Source organism: Rhodnius prolixus, unplaced genomic scaffold, assembly GCF_049639745.1.
Source record: "Rhodnius prolixus isolate KJV_2025 unplaced genomic scaffold, Rpr scaffold_8, whole genome shotgun sequence".
Taxonomy (NCBI): Eukaryota; Metazoa; Arthropoda; class Insecta; order Hemiptera; family Reduviidae; genus Rhodnius; species Rhodnius prolixus.
In genome coordinates, this window is record NW_027411593.1 from 1,325,520 (window position 1) to 1,347,181 (window position 21,662).

General features: G+C 32.3%; 2 protein-coding genes across 5 annotated transcripts; one reads left to right on the forward strand and one right to left on the reverse strand.

Annotated features, from left to right (window-relative positions):
• Positions 1-737: 737 nt before the first annotated feature.
• LOC141450678 (mitochondrial coenzyme A diphosphatase NUDT8) lies at positions 738-3,474 on the reverse strand. Its single transcript, XM_074121323.1, has one exon. It carries the CDS (start codon positions 3,227-3,229, stop codon positions 2,483-2,485), a length of 747 nt encoding a protein of 248 aa, XP_073977424.1. The 5' UTR covers positions 3,230-3,474; the 3' UTR covers positions 738-2,482.
• A 200-nt stretch (positions 3,475-3,674) lies between these two features.
• Positions 3,675-21,550, forward strand: Mlf (myeloid leukemia factor). 4 transcript variants are annotated; one of them, XM_074121313.1, is made up of 7 exons: positions 3,676-3,855; positions 8,189-8,486; positions 9,024-9,225; positions 9,752-9,938; positions 13,340-13,429; positions 16,339-16,378; positions 19,457-21,550. In XM_074121313.1, exons 1-6 carry the CDS (start codon positions 3,806-3,808, stop codon positions 16,355-16,357), a joined length of 846 nt encoding a protein of 281 aa, XP_073977414.1. In that variant the 5' UTR covers positions 3,676-3,805; the 3' UTR covers positions 16,358-16,378; positions 19,457-21,550. The 4 variants fall into 4 exon arrangements, with proteins under 4 accessions (XP_073977411.1, XP_073977413.1, XP_073977414.1 ...); XM_074121310.1 differs by lacking the exon at positions 16,339-16,378 and having other exon boundaries at positions 3,675-3,855; XM_074121311.1 differs by lacking the exons at positions 3,676-3,855; positions 16,339-16,378 and adding an exon at positions 6,179-6,330.
• The last annotated feature ends 112 nt before the right edge of the window (positions 21,551-21,662 follow it).

The window sequence follows — 21,662 nt, forward strand, 5'->3', positions numbered from 1 at the left end:
GGAATTGTTTTCAACGACTGGAAAAAACGTACTTGTGAATTACTATAGATACCATCGTAGGAAAAAATTGTTAATCTAAAAACAATTAAGGTTAATTATTGATTAAAACAATGAATATCATGCTAAGTAACAATAAGAATGGGTTTTATTTCTAGTGCCAAAAAAACTATTTTGTAGAAATACTCTATTTTATGTGCAATCTTATTACTTTGAGTTCTAATAAAAAGTATAACGATTGCGTCAGATATACATACAATGACTTTTTATAGGTAATCTCTATTCACCAGATAATTCGTATACATATTTTTTTAAATTAATATCAAGGGGTTCCGGGGTAGATATGTACATGTACGATAAGCTTCCTTTACGGTTTATTAACCTCTGGGGTCGTTTGGTAGTAGCCAGAGGTCTGTATGCAGATTAAAAAAAAAAATGATCTAACCATTTCATTAGCGATTATTACTGGAGTGTGTCGTGTAAAGAAAATATTTTACTTAAAATAAAATCTCTTAATGTAAAAGAAAGTTTAATCAAGTCTACATATCTCAATGTGGCTACATAACTATCATTAATTAGTTCTAAAAAGAACAACACAAGTTTTGTATTTTTGCCAACTACGATTTGGAATTCGAATTCGTAACTAATTTTGGAAAACATTTGCTTCAACACCATCAAACGAACTTTTTATTTGTTATTTTTCTGACCTTTGTATAATAGGAAATATTGCAATCTTGCAGCCTTTCTACAGCAGTTTCTTTTGGCATGAGCTGTTCATATTTAACGTAAAAATGGAGCCATTTACGGCATGAATAATGATTTTTATTGCCAATTTAAGCAGCAAGCTGATAGACTGAACAGTAATTTAAATATTGGAGTTGTTCTATAAATGTATAACAGGCTCAGTGAAATATTGTTAAGAAACAGCTTGCTTAATTATCAGCATCTCTCCTACAATTTATCAACATGTGCTCAAGACCAAATTTTTACTGATTAAATGATTTAACTTGTAAATTTTGTTTACTTTTTAAGCAAAGAATTTCATCAATGCTCTATGCTTCCAAGTGAAATTTATTCTTCGCATTCATAAAACAGTATCAATTTATAACTAAAGCAATAAATTTACAGTTAATTGTAAGGTCATCAAAGATCAAATATCAATTTTACAAAGATTAGATAGTATAAAAAATACTTTACACGATGTTTAGATAAAAAAAAAAAAAAAACTGCTATTTACTTAGTTAAGCTTCGTTTCTAGGGACAATATAAGCTTTTTCTGAGAAAATGTTCGAGTCTAAGCTTCTAATGTCTACCTTTAAATATAATAGTTGCAACAATAATAGACGTCTGGAACTAGAAACTTTACCAAAAGTTGTTCATTTTCTTTATTTAAATTCTTTCAAGTAATATAAAAAGATTTACCTGTTGTTCCAATTCTTCCTGATCAATTCATTCATTTACTACGGTGTACAATATTATTCAATATTTTCCAGAAATTCATTCCTCTAAAATGAAGTTACCCGGGAAAGTATTGTATTTCTAACAGAATAAAATAATATATGAAGTTCTCATGCATACCATCTGTAGAAAATATCAAAAACTAAAAAAGTTTTAGTAAAGGTGGTTCGATTCTGACTTAAAACGTATTACGGATTTCTTTTTGATAATGAAAAATCACAAGCGATAATTTCGTTTTTTAGGTATGCTGATTATACGCATAGATATATATATATATATATTTTTTTCAGAAGTTCTCAAATTTTCTCCAGTACCATCTTTAACTACTTTCCGCAGTATGCAGCAATGGCATGTGTGCCATTGTCAGCACATGAACGATGTATTACTTAACTTTGGAATGAGTAAAGGCTAATTTTTGTTGTTAAGTGAGTGATTGGTGCCCAGAACCTTTTTCAGAGCATCTCATTACAGACGGCAATGACCATTACTAGATAGTGAGCAGTAAGAGGCTCCTAGAAAGAGCTGATAAACTGCTGGATTCGAACCTGAAATCTCTGCATGGGTGTCTAGTGCAGTAAACAATTGACCTAATTCACCCATAGGCTTATAATCTAAAAACAGAAGACACATAATGTGTTACTGAAGTAAAATTTAGTATTATATCTAAAAAACAAAGGATACCTCAATATTCCAGACAAGCAGAAAATGACAGAAATAGATGTGTAACTAGTACATACATCTTATTCGGGAAATAGGAAGGGAAGATGGTTGGATAAAAAACTTTGCTTTTTTTTTCTTTTAATGAAAACTAACTCAAGATTGTCAGTGCTTTTTAATCAGAGTTTAAGAAAATAAAATCAAAAGACTAGCAACAAGTAAACTAAGAATTATCTGCACAGCCTGTAATTTACTACTAAAATATAATCTACACGTTACAATTTCCACAACAGTAATGTATATTAAAAAAGAAGTTCTTCAAACAATTTTATTTATTACTTTTTTCCTTGAATGACACAGTTGAGATCAATCATCGTTTCATAGACACCACTGATTTTATAAAATTTAATTTATGTTTATAATTATTTGGTAGAAGTGACAATAAAAACATGTGAGTGATTAGAGCAGTTAAACCCCAAACTCTGTATTCATCATTAATATATGCTGGCATAATGTAACTTTGACCACGATACCGGAATTGAGTTGATCTACAGTTCTTTGGATCACAGAAATGTTTTAATGGTAGAGTAAATACTACTTCCACTTCATCAGGATTTGGATTAAGTTTCTGTATGTCAACTTGACCGAGATATCCAACTACTGGCAGTACAGAGAATTCTTTACCAACATAAATCCAACTAGACCCCCAAAGATGTATATCATTTTTGCGAATGCCAAGCTCTTCTTCTGTTTCTCTAAGTGCTGTAAATTCTAAAGACATGTCTGTCGTATCTTCCATACCACCTGGAAAAGACACTTGTCCTCTATGCCTTTTAAGATCTGCTTTACGTAATGTATACAAAAGTGATAGTTCATCATTCACCTGGCACAATGGAATCAATACAGCCGCTCTTTTTTTATTTTCTTCAGTTAGTTCTCTCTCAGGAACTTTCATATATTTCATCTTTTTAATACATTCATTTCTATTTTGTTCACTTAATATGAGTTCATTGCTTGGAAAATCTTGTTTTAAAGAATGATTTGATACTACAGAATGTTGTTTAATTGTAATAAATAATATCTGTACTGTCCTTCCTAATCGAGTATATTGCAACATTGTTGTTTGGTCGATTTTTACTACACTGGGTTAATTAAGATTAATAATGATATATTATGATATAAAAGTACCTTTAACATGCTTAAATCCTTGCACACAACCTTTAGAAAACTGAGTATTGAGGCAACCTTCAATTCTTCTTTATGTATTTCCACATTCCACACACCAAAATGTTTTATAGCAAATCGTTCCTAGTTCCTATAACCGCGATATAGCCTTGGCTGGACACAGCTGTGCAAACAAATACTTCAGAATGTCATAAGCGTCTGTATATCAGTTAATTAGGGGTTAAAATACACTATAATTATTACTCCAAAATATTATTAATTTAATAGTTTTAAGAAATGTTAATAATTTTGGGGACAATTTTTTTAAACCGATAAAATGACCTATATTTTATTCTAGATTATTTTAGAACTTTTTTTAATCTAGTTTTTCGTGAGGTCTTGTCAATTCTGGAGCTGACCTGCAGATGTCGATAGGATAGGAGTCTTGTTTTCGTCAACTCGCTGAATACCATATTGACTTTGTTACCCTATTCTGATTAAATACTATTTTTTTTTAACTCCGTTAAAAATGTCACTTTTTGGATTGATGGGAGATTTAGATGATGACCCGTTTATGGGGTAAGCTATTATTGCTTTTCTTTTCAAAAATTATTTTCATGTTTGTATATTTTTTTTTCTTCATGATTTGCGTTCTTTAATAAGTTTTAAGTTGCTACAGATTTTTTTTTATTGGATTAATAAGTTCCATTTATTTAATTTCGTTATAATGAAGTCTTGCTCTCTGAAGAAAAATTTTACAAGATTATTTTGAGATTGGGTCTGTTATATATTTCTTTTTTCAAGATGTCTAAGCTATAATGATTATTAAGTAAAGATAAATATTTTTTGTATTATTTCTAATATTAAAGATATTCAAAAATATTTTTTTCGTTAAAAAAATAACACAAGCCAATGCATTCAATGGCTGGAGAAATGGATACATTCATATATGTTCTATTTAACTTAAACGGTTCGCCAATTTCCATCTATTTTTTAAAAAGTCCATGAGTTTTCTACCTTTTGAAACATACTTATAATGTTATAGTAAAAATATGCTTTGAAATTTTGCCAATGATATTCTGTGCAAAATATTCTAGAAGTATGAAGCTTGTAGCCAAAAACTAATCATATATATCTTTTATTGGATGTACACGTTATATTTATTTTATTTTTGTTTTATAATTCTACATTATAAATAATGAATTAGTACACATAAAAATCCATGAATTCCCCCCCTCATCTGTGCCATTTTATTTGCTAAGTAACTTGAAATTTTTTAAGTCCATTTATGCTGTAAGTTGTTACCGTAATAATTAGTTGTTTGAATTTAATCAAGCTTAAGCTTTAAACTTAAGCTTGTCAGAAAAATAGTATTTTTTTTTTTAATTGTTTAATAAGTATATATGCACATTTGCAATTTTTTAATCGCCTTTTTTACTTTTACAATGTTGCTTGTTTGTAACCCTATAGATATCGTGTTATTGATTAGTCTTTTTTAATTTATGAAATAGACTTTGAACTTGAGTACAATTAAAGTGACATAGTCCCGATTTTAAGAAATATTCCGGATTGTTTGTTTAAAAAAGATTAAACAGATTTAGTTTTTTTAAAAAATGGCTTCTGAAGAATCCTCTTTTCCAACTTTCACTACCTTATGTATGTAATGGCGTCCCTAACGAGGCTGAAGATTTTTACTATTTGTGAAATGAATACAAGCAGCAATACAGTATTGTTTAAAAAAGTCTCAAGTTGCTACAATAAAGAAACTCAGTTTCCAGTTGGATAGAACGAACACTGTTAAAGAAATGGATGGATCCGTACAGCTGGACAATACTATGATTCATCCGTCCTAGCGATCTTATTATTTTTTTTCTTCATTGTTCCGGATTTCCATTCATATAAATTCAGTGAACCAATGTTTACAAAAAGTTATCCACCATTAAGTTTTTGACACATTGTTTGGAGCATTAAGACCTCGCAAAGCTTAAGATTATTTTTGCGATTTCCTCCCCAGCCCCAAATCGCTGGGGATGATTATTTTAAATTATAAAGGATCTTTTTTTAGGCGCTTTAATTTCTGCTTTTAAACTTTTTCCCGCAAAAGCTCAGGTAAATTTGGAAAAAGGGATATGTTGGAACTCTCTGAAGTGTCATTCTAGCTATTACTCAACATTATTATTGAGAATTAAATGCTAGGCGAAAATTTGGAATTTTGAAGAAAACCACACAACCGGAAGTTTAATTCTCTTGGAAGGGTATTTTAGTTTTCAGGTCGTTAGAATATTAAATAGGGGGAATGCGCCAGACACCAAGCGACCCTTAGGGGTTTATTAAATGGTGTTAGGGATTTATTGTAACATCTCCCTAAGCTAACCGATGACCCTAAGCACATTTGCAAACCGAATGCTCCCAGCAACTCCAAAGTCGCCTGGGAGACGGCTTCGCTTAGATCAACGCCCAATGATAAGAGTCTCGCCCCTTGCAATATCAGATGATGTAGAGAGATATTTCTTCCTTAGTCAAACAAAACCTACAGTGACTGACCTCCATCGCTCTAGAGTAGGTCTCTAGAGTATGTAGTTTTTACAATAAATTGATGTGTGTGAACCACCCTATCAAAAACGAAAATTTCATGTGTTTATAAGTTTTGATGTGAGATGCTGTAACTCTGTTAATATTCTATTAAGAATTTAATTTTTATCACCAGATCTTTATGTAATTGAGGGAATGTGCAGTTATTAATTTATTTTTAATTTTTTAATCTATTAGTTAAACTAAGAATTAAAACTGTTGAAATTTAAAACTTAAACTCCTAAACATTTTTTATAAAAAATAACTTTTACTTTATTTATTCATTTATTTAAGTGAAATTGCAACCTGCCACATTCTTTTTATTAGTGGTTTTGTCACATGGTGAGTTAATGTGATAAAAAGTTATTCAGGATTTATACCCAATCATGTGGTTTAAATTTATCCTGATATTGATTATGTGATTTATCTATTTATTTATTTTTTATTAATCTTACAAAAAATGAGTTCACACAAAAAGCGTAGGTAATAATTAATTTTGAATTATATTTACACTTACAATTACATGAATGATGAGTAATGTTGTAAATTAGTGAAAGTATTATTTTGGAAAGGTGAAGAGGATTTTTCACCATTTTATTGTAGATTTTCTTTATACTTGATACACTTAGTTTGTACGTAGTTATACGTACAACTATTTTAGTTTACGGTACTTAGTAACATCGTCGGTGATCAAATGATTGGCTAAAATTCCAAGATCCTGAAGGTTTTTTTTTCCCCAGAACACTAGAATATTCATTCTAGGACTTATCATAAAACTTTTTTCTTGAAAATTAATTTTGAGGTCTCCGCGGAGGGGATTATTTGGGCTGCGATTTCATCACCTCTGCATTGTCGCTGTTATACAAAAATTACTGAAAAGCTGCATTATATCGAACAGTTGTGAGAGGTGGCATAAAAGAATGTCATGAGTGTTTCACACCAATTTTTTATGTTATGCGATTGTGTAACACGTTTAAATTACAGTTAGAAAGAAGTACGACGTTAAGTCCGAGAACAACATTAGTGGTTATTGCTTATCTTTTATTTATATCTTAGATTTCACTCTTAATTCACATCTTAATTCTTCTTAAAAATAGAAACAGGGAAAATGTTCAGTTTAATCAAAATTTTACTGAGACAAGTTCTACAATTCAAAAACATCTCAAACTTTTAATTTTGCTATAAACTTTCTAACATGAAGCGAAGAATTCAAATTTGTTTAAACTCTACACCAGTGGTTCTTAAACTTTTCAAAGACGCGGAACACAATTATGTATATATTTTTCTCGCGGAATACTAACATTAAAAAATTTGAAATTAGGTATTTAGCAAGAACTTAAAATTAATGAATAATAAAAAATCGAATATAATTTTCAAAAAAGATGTATGTATTAATTAAAATTAAAAAGGATAAATTATTACATAGTTTTAAAAAATAAATTCTGAAAATGAAATTAATCAAATAATGAACATAAAAGTACGTTGCTACAAATAACAAATGTTGTAAAAGACTATGACTTAAAAAGGTAGTCCAGCTTTGGTAGTAGAAAATTCAAATTTAAAAAAAAGGAACGATTTTTTGTTTTCGTATCTTTCTTAAGTTTCTAATTTTCAATACATTTAAAATTGAAATTTCGCGGAAACTTGGACTATATTCGCGGAACACCGGTTAAGAACCACTGCTCTACACCTTCAAAAGTAGTCAAAAATACAAACTAAGACTTCACGGACAAAATTTTGTTAATCAATTTTCTCATATTGTAATAGTTTTACCAATTTTATGTATGACCAAATCATGAAACTTGAGGGTAAATGGTGAAGACATATTTGAGCTTAATCAGAAGTTTAGGTAAACTGCGTTCCCCAAATGTTTTAATGTAATGCGGAGACCAGATTTGTTTCATACCAGATCGTGTTCTTATCCTGCTAAAAGAAAGTGTCGATATCTTCAAATATTTGAAAGCAGATTTTAGAATTTCACAGTAAGGTCCGTTTTGTGGTTCCCTGAGGACGAAATAGTGTTTTTTTCAAATTGTTTTGTGTGTGACTGTAACCAACGTATCTCAAAATTCAAAAATCGAAGAAAGATTATTCTTAATATTCTACTCAAGATAGTGCCACAATAAGGTTTTGGTCAAATGAAAATAATGTCGGTAAGAATGAAATGAGTCAAATATTTTGAATACTTATTTTGAATTTTATGAGTTAAAACCTTGAGAATGGAAATAAGTTTTGTGGGTTTTCATGCCCGACTTTTTGTTTATTTTGTTTTGTTTGATTTCTCAAATTAATAAATACACAAAAAAACTGTTTTCTCATACGTTTTTTGGTTTTGTTTCAGCGGACATGTCCGTCGCATGAACAATTTGATGAGCAGTTTCTTCAGAGACCCATTTAGTGACATGATGTTTGGCGGAAATGGTGGTAGAAGTGGTGGCATGCTTGGAATTGGCGGTCCTTTAGGTGGTGATTTATTACCATTCACCGGTGGCCGTCATTTACAGTCTCCAGTTGCAATGATGCTCTCCGGAGGATTCCCATCAATTCTAGACCCGATGGGATCTACCGGCACTGGTTCACATGTATCAGCAATGAGCACAGTAATGACAATGACCCAAGGACCTGATGGTAGACCACAAGTAAATAAATTTTACATTAATTTTTGTAATCTATAGTTAATAAAAACTACAACAAGGGGCAGCCTGGGTTGTTAGGCCTTGAGAAACCTGTGGGCAGATTTTTCGATTTCAATCCCAGCGGGAATTCTTGCAGTAGGAAGAAGCGTCCGGTTTAATCTCATGTTCTGAATCAGGAGTTAGTAACAGCTTATTTGTACGTTATCAGCTTGAAATAGTTTAGAAATGCCTTGGCAAATTCACCAACCTGTATAGGGAAATGAAGTCATCTTATTTTGATGGCTTAGAAGGAAACGAAATGGCCGATAGCTGTACCCCTTTATCAAGCGTAGCTCTATCGCAGCCTTTCTCAACTTTTGTGCCGCGCGACCCAACATATTGCTTTAAAGTCGTAGTGCGAACTAATTGTATATTTATCATTTGTAATACAATAATAAGAAAGGAATAACATCCTTCTTTAACCTACTCTTTAGCTTTGAAGGAGGAACTGGCGTTCGCTTGTGGATAGAGACTTCACTATATACCTTTTTTCTTTTCAAGGTTTACCAAGCCAGCCAGTCGGTGAGGCAAGGTCCTGGTGGAATCAGAGAAACTAAGAAAACTGTGGCAGATTCCAGGACGGGAGTTAAGAAAATGTCAATTGGACGACATGTTTATGATAGAGGACATATAATCGAGAGGGAGCAGAACGTATATTCTGGCGAAAGAGAAGAAAATGAAGAATTTATCAATATGGACGAAGGTAATGGTTGTTTTTAGGGAGTGGCTGTAACTATCTTTAGGTAATGACTCTTAAACATAGTGCAGTTCGTGTGGCACGAGACATTTATTCGCCGCAAGTTTGACCAAAGTTGTTTTAATTTCCAATTAATTGTCATATTGTAATAAACCTCCCATTTTACGTAAATATTAGATCATACAATTGAAATTTAATTCTTAAGACGGAAGTTGTGTACAGACAGCGTACCTTACATTTCGCACAATGTTTCTAGTTGTAAGTATTTAGAAGCCCAACAAACGAAAGTTGTAAAGGGCCCGAAAAAATTTTGGTGTTGTAGGTTCTTGATGCCTGAATTAGTAATACTTCGCTAGCAATTACAAGCTACAATTTCGTAAACAACCATTCAGTACCATCTGCACCATCAACGTAATATCCTGAAAAAAGTGTTGAAACAGAAATAACATTAGAACCTTACATTTCTGTACTTAATTAAATTAAATCAATATTAACGCCTTTATTAAAGTTAAATTTTGTAATCATTGTCCAGAGGAAGCTGATGATTTCAACAAAGAATGGGAATCAAGAGCTAGACAAGTAATGCCCGGCAGGAACTCTCACGCTGCAATAGGATACGGAAGTTCAGGATCTAACAGACGTAGACATCAAGGTAATCCTACCGGACAACAGCTTGCCCTTCCTTCTACAGTTGCCCATCCACCGCAACCACCACAGAGGTACTTATCAGTTTAGGTTTTGTATGTATATATTATAAATTTCTGGAATGGATTATTGGTCGTTTCATTTCTATTTAATGATTCAAGACTGTGGGCAAGTATGTGTTGCTTAAGTGAATGTGTCTGTAATGCGTCTTCTTTTTCCATTTATTTTATTTTCTTTGACTTTTCTAATTCCTGGAAATTAATGAAATCTGTGCCTATGAAGTAAATTAGCAGTATCTATGTCACAGCTTTTCTACATATTTTCCGGTTGTATTATTTTCTATCTTCCACCTTCAAATCTGCTTTTCATTGCCGCAATCTTCAGCTTTTTAATGTTTTTTAAGTTCCATTCTCCAATTTCTTGTAATTTATCAGATTACGTCATTCAGCGGCCATTTCCATGATCTGTAAGTTTTAAAACCAGTGACATTGGAAATAATGTGAGTAATCTTAATTTAATATAAAATCATTAATTGATGAGAGAGGAGGAATTAGCTCAGTGGTTAGCGCCCTGGATTCCCATGCGGAGATCCCGTGTTCGAATACAGCTGCCGGTCCTTGGATTTTCTCTTACTAAGAGGTTCTTACTGCCCTGTGGTTAATAGTGTTGTCTTAGAGAACACTACTCGCAGGCCAATAGCGCGCTGAAGAAACGTCGAAATGTATTGAAATACTAATTTTTGGATGCTATTTATCATATGAGAGTAAAATTTAATCTTAACATTGGATCATAGTGGCATAATGGATTTTATTTTGAAATCCATTAATTTAGCGTGCTACATGTTTTCTGTCGTTAATTTGTTGATTGGTTTGAGTTACCTTCCACAGTTAGTTTATAGTTTTCAATTAGTAGAAGAAATTTTATAAAGTTGATGAGTAGTCTTGCATTAAAAGCATTCATTCATGAATTCATTTAAGTATAATCAATGTAAGATGTATGTAGTACAGTAAAAAGGACATATCCAAACTTGTTTGCGAAATTGTGAGAACTTTATCTCGTGTGTCTTAGGGTTCCTGGATATTCCGGTCGATGGTAGTTATTGCAGTTCTGTTTCACTGAGGAAATCATACCCTCTGCTATTGCACGAGTGAAGTGGTGGTGTAGTGTGTTGAAACGACCACGGTGTAAAGCTAAATAGAGAGGAACTTAAGTGATTTTAAGGCTTACGGATGTGCACTGGGCCATTGGTTATCTTGAACAACCGAGGTCTGCTTAGATCCTTGTTGTTCGCAACGACAGTTTTGCTCTTTCTAAAAACTCTCACTAAAAGCTGAAGATGATGAAACTGTTATCATGTAAAAGACAATTCTCTTGGTATAAGAGAAAAGTCATGTAAGAGAGGGTCTGCCCTTTTGTCGTTTACACAACATATCAAATTTTCGTGATGGGTTTTCTCCAGGACTCTGATCAGTCCACAGTTCCGCTGCCTTTGCAATCAGTAACGAATGTTTTGAAATAATTTTCCAAATTTGAAGGAAATGCTACTTTTCAGAAAAGACCATTGTTATATGTTTATAATTTGCTTAAAAACTATAGAATTACATAGGCGTAGATCTTATAGCTTTTATTTCAACAAGTTTTCTAGTCCATTCTAGGAGGGCTAAAGGTAAGTTTCATTCTAAAGTGCCATTTTAAAGTAATGTACGGTTCTACAAACATGTGATGTTAGCAATAGCATAATAGAACTTAGTTTCATATCCTTTCGCAAAGTATGCAGCTGGCAGTTTAGGCCAATTGTCTTCGCTCTGTCGATGAAAACATTCACAATCACCAAAAAAACCTAACACAATATCTAATACTTAAAATTTAGAGACAGATAGAAAAGAATTACTTTTGTTACATTTTCAGCCTGTTGCGCACTGGAAATTTGCATAAAAAACAACGTTCTAAGAAAACAAAAACAAAAAAAGGAGTGAAAAAGTATGAAGATCAAGATAATTAGAGCTCAATATTTGTAAATTTCAAAATAAAATAGAGTTGTCTTTTTTAAAAAAATAAATAATATTCAATTTATTATATGAAATATTTTATTAATAATATTAGAAATCTTAATTTTTTTATTACATTTTGCGGCGGAGTATTCTGTGGGTGCTCATTTCCCGCTCTGTATTCTCAAAAATCTGGTGAAAACGCACACTAGATTCAGTTTTTGAAATTTATGAATAATAGTTCTTAAAACATAGGAATCGGTAATAAACTACTAAATTTATTCAATAAAATGGCACTTCCGTAAAAACTTCAGATTTGGAATTTTGCCTTCAATATTTATTAGCATCAATGAAGTGGCGGCCACCCATTATTCTTAGAGGGAAGCTAACCCCACCTCTCTCCCAGAACCGCTTTGATTCGTAGTTTTCTGTAAAAACGTTTCAACTAAAGATAAACTTGAGTGCAGCATACCAAGTTTGAAAAAAAAAAAAATCGTTGCGAGGCGAAGTAAAGGGTAATCCTCAAAAATACTAGAAAATGATGCTGTAAATGACATTTCCGGAAGGTTGAGTTTTATCAGATCTCATGATGATAGCTATTGCGATTCAAAATATTTAATTTGCACATTTTGCGATTTCCGGTTTTTCATCTTTGCTGACCAACACAAATGTACAATGATTAGTTTTTTTTAAAAAAAAAGTCTTTTGATTCTGGGCACCTCAAATCAGATATTTCCTTTGGGAACGAAAAATGTAAAATCTTGAAGAACGCATTAGTTTCTCTTATAATTATCAGTAAAGCAAAAGTAGAAATATATTTATTATTTTGAAGCGAACTAATTTCTGTACCTCTTTTATTTGATCCATTTTTGAAGGAAAATTTATTTTGCGCGGGTTAGTTGGAAAGGGGAGGGGGAATGCTTTCCTCAAAAGAGCCGCTTCAACATGTTACACAGCACAGACGCCTGGCGTGCTCGCCCTCCATGTACTTACACCAATTGTTTATGAGCATAAGTAAAGTATCGAGTTGGGGCAATCCACTATTGCGTACAGGACGGTTTTTCCAAGGTTATTTTTTTTTTAAATTTTCTTAATATTTGATCTCGTCCACTTTGGAGTACCAGGTGAGGCCAATCACCGTACAGTACTCTCAGGTATTGAAATCACTAATTAGCTTCACTAGTGAAGTTATAGGGTTCAATGAGAGCTGACAGTTAGGGGTAACCCCTTCTTGGTGTTAACTCCTGCCCTCCAGGTATTCTAAAGAAAACCTCCCCAAACTGTAGTGGCAGAGAAGGGTTATTGGGATATTCTCCCTTCTAATTATTTATACTCTTCTGGAAAGACGCAGTAGCCTGCATTACTTTATGAGAAAGTTGAGTGAATCTTCACACATTGTATCCTATATGTTTGAGAATATAATAAGAGAGGCAGTAAGAAACTTTGTTTTGGTTTACACATTCTTCTGTATGTTGTTTGCTATAAAGATATGCTGGTAGAAGCAGTCGAAGGGCTACATGTGGTCTGCCAAATCCACATCACCAACCATCATCCACAGCTAGTAAAATCGCAGCAAGGTAAACAGTTTGATCACACATCGTGTGCACGTTAATCCGAATAATGTTTTACTAATCCACACGATAGTTTTTTTACACTAAGATTATTAACTTACAGTTCGGTGGAATCAGGGTTTAATATTTTTATATAATTGTAAATTAACGCTAAAAAATAAAACACTAACAGTGTGAAAAGTATACCTTTCAGAAACATTCGTAGCTTATTTTACTTTATTAATTTACTAATTAATGACTTCAATTTGGAAAAAAATTATATCAATTAGAGAAGAAACATTAAAATGATACCTCAGTGGTCACCTTGAATCGTTGAAAGTTTCCTTTAGTCGGCTGTTTGTTTAAAGAAGTAGGTATTTTGTACTTCGTTGAAATGGATAAACTAGATTGAAATTTGACATTATTTAATCATCGTGTTGGACGGTTTTTGCTTCAGAAATTAAACGAAAGTTGATGAAGATTTGAAAAGATTGCTCCTTCATTTTCAACGGTGATGAAATTAACAAAAATTCAATGAATATACACATGATAACACTTGTCTAAAAGATGAATCACGAGAAAGACGGTCGAAAACTGCAATTGCTAATGACTAGAAGGTAATGAACGATCAGCAGTTAAAATTAAATGTGGAAGTTTTAAACTGCAGGCATTTCAAGAGTTTCTATTTGTTAAATGCTGATACGAAACATACAAAAAGAATTTCACTATTTAAAACTATTTTAAAAAGTATCCAATTGATTCTGTGCTCCAATTCATTATCAAAAATGAGAAGTGGATCTACCGCAATACGCCAGAAAGGAAGCTGCAGTCAAAGCAATGGGTTGGAGGCTCTGCGCTAAACTACAGGAGAGACTGCGACCAGTATTCGGAATAAAGGACTTATTGCTGTTTTGGTGAAGATGAGTTGCTTCATCAAAGAATAAAATGTTTTCTTAATATGATTTAAAACACTGATTCCTATATGTTGCGACCTTCTTGGGCCACTTACTAAAGCCTAGATTCTATCTACAAAAAATATACAATTTACTGTAGCTCTCCATCCACAAACATCCATACAAAAACCATTCTTGAATTTTGATTGGTAAAACTTTCTTAAAGCTTGTGTCACTCACAAATGTGGATATTCCCTTTTACCTTTACCTTGTTACCTTTTTTTTGGAGGCATCTTTTCCAGGTAAATTTATTTAATCTTTGTTTCTAAGGGAGTGTGAAGTTATGTTCAACCCTTTTTCTAAAGGCCCACTTACTCCACTTTTATTACTGTAATTTTCTACATTGACAGTCAAAAGTTAATGAGTTTCATTATAATCTCGGCTTAACCTCTGTTACTGCGGATTGAGAAACTTTTTCACGAGGAAAACGTTAGTGAGATTCTGGGAGAGTATTTTCTCATGTTTCTTCCAAAAAGTATTTCACCAACGGGGACATCTGCATTGTTCAAGTCAGTTTTTTTATTTTTATTTTAATAAGAATGTTAAGTTCCAAGAAAATATAATTACTCAAATTGCGGTGTGAAAAAGTCATGTGAACCTTCACACCAATTTTTTTATTCGTTTCTCCACTAGAGGAGTAGTATTAACTGAATTTGTTTGTACTAAATGTCCTCAGAGATAACCTTTAATGCTAGAAGTAGTTGGAACCAATTTAGATTAATTTTATTTGTTACATGATTACTTTGTTTAATACTAATAATTCATGCAATCGTAATTAATTATTTCTTTGTGTTAATGTTTACATATTCTATACTTCGTTTCAATTATTAATTGTATCTGTCCAAGGATTGATGGTTTTGCTATCTAAGATTGTTTATTTTTAAATGGTTTATTTAAAAGATAATTCTTCATCATAGTGCGTTCATTTTGTTTTAAAATTTATTTATTAAATCAGTCAGTTTAATGTATACTTAAAAGTTAAACACTCTGTGTAAAAAGAGAAAGAGAAATCCAGAACACCTCAGTTATTTGAGATATTTAGTTAAGAACTACTTCGAGTTTTTCCCCCCCACTTTTCACTTCATAAGTCAAATTATCAACTATTTCGACAAACTTTAATTTTGTCTTTGCGGTGTGGAGTAGAGAAATGAGAACAATAAATCTCTTTATGAGCTGAACTGTGTACGATAGTCTTGCCAAATATGATGTACGCCATTATCTCTTTGTTTTTAGTTTTCTTTGAAATGAACAATAAATGTCTCTAAACTTTTTCTAAATTTGCTCTGAATTTTTAACAATTGGTAGTGCCCAGACCGTGGGTGGTACTGTTCCAAGGGTGTTTGTGATACTGCAGCCCTAGGGAATATTTGTGACATTCCTAGGCATAACAGTACCTAGAGGAAATTGGTTCGCGGTTATTGTACCCGGAGAACCCTTTTACTAGTAAGATTGCGAAGTTGTTTCGCTAGAACTGCTGGGTTCGTCACTATTGACTAGATTACCTAATTATAAGAACTAACCTCCTAATTAGCATCCTATCACCAAAATGAAGAAGGAAACTGTAATTCCTAGGATATTTGCAGTAAGTTGAACCTTCAGGAGAACTGAAGAAGAGTAAATGAAGTTAGTTTGAGAGGACTTGGACTTCTCATCCAGCGCCACGTGACTTGTGTTCAGTTGCCACAATTGGACAGAGCAACTATAGAGAAACATGACGAAGTAGTTGCTGAGAGAGGCACGAAGGTTTGGAGTTCTAGTGAGTAGTTAGCATCCTCCTTGCCCGAATTCTATTCTTGGAGTATCGAGGCTGGCCCTAGAATGGCGATATCTGAAATAATCCAGGGTGTTCCTCTTCTATTTTTGCACCCGAGTGTATTTTTTTTTATTTTCCTTATTTAAATAAAATATCTTCTTTTTCAATCTTTTGATCTGAGTCATTATCTTTTGGGACTGGTACTTTAGTTTGAACCCTGTTGATTTCAGGTATGGGCGCAAATATTGAATCTAAAGAATTTTTGAACAAGTAAGTAAATAGATTTGTAAGAAAGAATTATTTTTAATTAAGAAATAACTTTTTTTGTTCTCTTAATAAAGTTTTTGTTTATCCCTTTTCCCGATAATTTTGGATTTTATTTAAGTGTAATTAATAGATTTTAAAAATTCAATACCGTAAGTTTTTTGTTTTTTTAAAAGAATAGGTTTCTTGACAAATTGTACTAGATCGGTATAGAAATACATTTTTCGCATGTACAACTTTCCCTTCCTCCTTACAACTTAAAAATTAAGTTTATTTTTTTTAAACTAAACGAAAAATTGTGCCCCGTATAAATACTTCATAAATTTCATAGATTTCTCTCAAGCTGACAGCAAAAGCTGTTTAATTTCTCCCACAATAGTCACATAAACTAGGGTCCTCTGTTGCCGCTGAATTCTGCACAATTTTAACACCAGAAGTAATTTTTTCCAGAAATAGGAAATCATCATCATTAATTCCAAAATCTTCATGTACCTGTTCTGCAAAGTCCAGTTTTGCTCAAACTTGCAATTCTAGCAATTTTATTGATGTTTTTGGTTTTGTAAATGTAGGTGGGGTCAAAGAGTAAATTAATTCCGAAGGTTTACTTCTAGAGGAAATATTAAATTAACACTTCCCTCGAGAAATCACCGCGGAAAATAAATTTAGCTTTAAGAAATTAAGTCGGAAGCGATTGAATGTGAATTAAGTAAATAATTAGACTATGTAAAAATATACTATATGGTGAAAAATCGCCTCATTAAGTTGAACTTCCGGTTCACTAATTTTGATAGTCAAAATCGATTATTTTCTGTGTAATCTCGATTTAGACAATTTGACACGCTTGTTTACTTCCTCTTAGATGTAAAAACTGTAGACTCTCTTTTTCTCTGGTCATCCTTGATGTAAGTGCTTTGAGGCAACGCAAGGGCTCAGTTATGGGGAGAAATCTTCACATGACTTTTTCTTACTGCAATTTTTTGCTAAGTGAAATTTTCTTATTAAAAATTTTCTATGCATTCGCCAAAGATTTTTTTTTGAACTTTGTCTAATAACGAATGTCAGGTCTATCGCTTTGTTTGGAATCTTTTCCCTCTGGAAGTATTTTGGAGGAGTTTCTGTAGAAGCTTTGACGTCACGCTTCCTTCAAGAGTATTATTTTATAGTAATCAACATGAAGACAACTATCTTTTTGGCTGTTCTACTTAATCAGAAGATTAGGCAAGGATCTCTGGCAAGGATACCATTCCAAAAACCGAACTCGTCGTGGCCAATTTAGATCTGAACCCTAAGTTCAGCACTAGAGACTGAGGCTTCTCGAAATGGCCAACATTTATGCAGGTGGATTTGCGGGGTCAGCCAATAGAAATGCTAACGCAAATGTGAACGGTTTCAGCTCTTTTTCAGCTATGCAGCTTCAATGAGGAAGTAGAAGAGAGTCCATATCTTTAGCACTTGAACAGGTAGAAGAAACCTCAAGTAACTCCAGTGAACGTCACTAGAGCTGAATTCACACAGACACCAGGGAGAAATTTACAAAAAGCGAGGAAGATAGTATTGTTTCAAAATATACCTGTTGTTAAAAAAAGGATGCTTAGACATGGCGGTCTTTTCGAAGCGAACTAATTGACGCGGATTTGAGCAACTAAACATGCCATTTTTCCCAGAGTACTGCTGCAAGAATTGTCAAATCATCGCTTAAAGGAAAAGTCAGGAAACTGTAGCGAAGGGCAGCTGAGGGAATGAATAGTTGCGGAACGAGCCCGTTACACTAAATGCGCCAAGCAAAAAAAAGGCAGCAGCTTGTTTCTGAGCTGTAACGATACAAAACCAGCGGCTCAGAAATACGTGTGCTGGCATCATCGATCCGATTGATTGAGTTTAGCGATTCGATTCTGATGAAATTTGACCATAAGAGAATCAGATGTATTAAATTGGTTTTGTATGTGAGATGTGTGAGCTAAAAATTTCTATTTATTGTGTACTAGATAATGATGAAAGGCTGCTTCATATTGACAAAATATGAATGAGCTATGTACATATAAAGCCATATTAGGTTCGTTACTCCAGTGTATACAGTCTACAATCCTTTACACTGATTTTGTCGGTTTTCGCATTATAATTGAATTAGTTAAGGCAGCTTCTGAATTCATATTCATGGAGCTAAAGTAATCAGCATTCAGCTCTGGAAGGCATACCAAATTATACCACAACCAATTAAATTTAAAATTTTGGGTTCCAATTTTACATTATTATTATTATTATTTTTATTAACAACGAGTGCCAAGTGTAATTGGATTAATAAAAACAAGAATATTATACATATGTACTTTACTTATAAAATAATGGCCCTTTATTAGGACGTATATAGTGAAGGAAGTCCTACTTTCAGTCGTACCGTTCACCTTCCAAACACCTGCTCATTTTGGACTTTCCGCAAATATTTTTCAAATAATGATTCAATGATTGATGAATGATTCAATTTGTTTAAAACGTGTACTGTTGTTCTGATGCAGCACTTAGTGAGGGGCCTAAAATTACGAGCCGAAAAATCCATTTTCATAGATAGAATTTTCACGTACGTAAAAGAATTTTATTTAAGGTAATACATTTTTTTAACGGTCTTAGATCAGAAGTGAGTGATGTGTTTCAATAATTGAATAGTTTTTAGGCAGTTTTGGATAAAATTCATGATCTTTTGTGGCTTTTTTAAGGAATAATTTAAATGTTCTCGATTAAATTTGGCAATTTTGTATGTGCTTGAGTTCAGAAAGTCGGTGGTAGTCACTTTCCAGATGATTTTAAGATTGACATTCGCTTACGAGGATTCCATTTTAGATCGCTGATTTACTATTTAATTTTTAATTCAACCAATACCGTAATACAAAAAGTTGCAATACCCCAGTACTGTATTGAGTACCCAAATACTGAATGGTAAGCAAGAGTGGTATCGATACTGCTATTAAATAAGAATTGGGATAACTCTAAGATTGGAGTAAGAAAAAGTCGTGTGAGTGTTCAGGCCAAATTTATTTTAATTGGTGCAAGTGTGGGACATATTAAACAACTATTCTTGTCTGATTTCAGCATTGAAGAAAGTGATGGTGAAGAGGAACCGCCCAGGAAAAGGAAAAAGGAAATTATAATAACTGAAGTTGACGATGGCCAGGAAGATGATGAAAAAATTGTTTTAAACGACGACGACGATGATGAAGAGGAGGACGAAGAAGATGAGGAAGATGAGGTACAAGAGGTTATTGATGATTCGGACAATGAATCGAACAGTGTTCATATACTTAACAATAAATATAAAAAGAAAATGTAAGAATGATAAATAAGTTTATAAAAATAATGTATTCTCTTCTCTCTTCACCAACTTTCATAAATTTTATATTGGAGTAGAAAAAGTAAATGAAATAAATAAATTGATTAAATAAATAAATTCATAAAAAATAACTTGTTCATTGTAGACCAAAGTGTGTTTTTTTAATATATAAACTTGATAACATAAGATTTATCGATATTTCAATGATCGAACACGACTTTTAACTGATCCACATATTCTAGTAATAATTATGAACAAAAGATAACCACCTAGTCAATTTATTGAAAGTATTATCATTGGTGTGCACTTTATTTCAGTAATAATGTAATCAGTGGTTTGTTCTAGAAATATACAGGAGATTGGCCACACCGGATACTTTTTTAAATAGAATTATTAGGTTGTCTCTCCACAATGTTATTTGGTTTCTATTCGTGAATTTCAAAAACTTATCGTTGTAACTTGGCTCAAATATATCGTATATTAATCGAAATAAAATCAACATGATTTTTTTTTTTTTTTCTGTAGTCCAATGAAAACACACTTTTAAAACTATTTTGAACGTAACCGCTCTCATTTAAGAATCTATTAGATATATCAACTACATTTCACGAATTCATATTCTGCAGTAACTTTGTGGACAAACCAGCCAATAATAATAGCAGTAATGTAAAAGGCTCTCTAATATTTACTTTCCCATATCATAAATTCTGATTTTATTGCTGGTAATTACCTGTAAAAATTTAATGTAATCATTATTATAAATGCATGATTCTAATCATAGTATTGTAAAAATAAGAATAATAATTATAACATTATGAAAAATACAAAATAGAACTTTTCTAGTAAAATTGTGTTGTAATAAATGTTTAAAAGAAATATTCATTAAAAAAATATAGTTTTTAAGTTTATTAGACTGGCATCGATGAAAAATTTATTTTTGTAATATGATTGTAAGAACTGTGCGGTAAATTCAAAACCTACTAAACCTTCAAAAAAGTTTCACTAGAAAAACTTAATACAAAGTAACTTTAATCGCCTCGGTCGTTGCCATTTTTATCATTTTGCAGAACACAGAACCTTCAGCAGAATATATTATACTTCAAAGTCTCATAGTCGCTGGGTATCCAGAAACTCATGAAGCCTGTGATTTGGTAGTCATTGGCGAGTTGGAAGGGTAGCAAGGCTGTATTTAAATCTCCCTGAGATTGTTCGCAGCTTCATTGTCATTTAACCTGCTAACAGAAATAGTGAACACATTGGAACAACCTGCCACAGCGAGGATCCTACGATCCTAAAGATAGGCTCCTCTCGTCACCTTAGAGTTGACTCGGTAGACGAATGTGTTCAAACAAGTTTTTTTTCTCTTTATTTTCTTACTGGTAAGAATAGTATTGCGACATTGCCAAATTCCCAAAATCGAGTTTTCACAGGATCGATCGATCCGTTTTGTCCTAAGAAGGTTTTTATTTTGGTCACATTTCCTGACCTATGATTTAAAATAATAAATAAATGTATTGTTTTGCTTTCTCAGATTCTACCACTTTCTTGTTAATGTTGTTCATTGTGCAGTTTTAAAAAGGTGATTTTACGTTAATCTATTCATTAATTAAGTCAAACAGTTTGACGACTATTTTAATATTTTTTCCTTTAATTTTGGTTTTAAGTTTCTTGAACTGTCACGGGTTGGAAGGTAATTGTAAATAGCAGCATTATTATGGTATATATATAAATGTTATACTTTTCCTCACTACTTTTTAAGATGTATTTGTATTCCTTAGATAAATATTTAAAAATCTATATTTGTTTTTGATTTTTAAATTTAATGACTTAAAGAAAATAAAAAGAAATGTGAAAGATCTTTTTTTTTTAGTTTTTCCTAAAAATTCATAGTTCATAAATCAAAAAGTTTTTCAAAGAAACTGAATTTGAGAACATTTTTTTTAGCCTAAGATCTTCCTCCGTTAACCT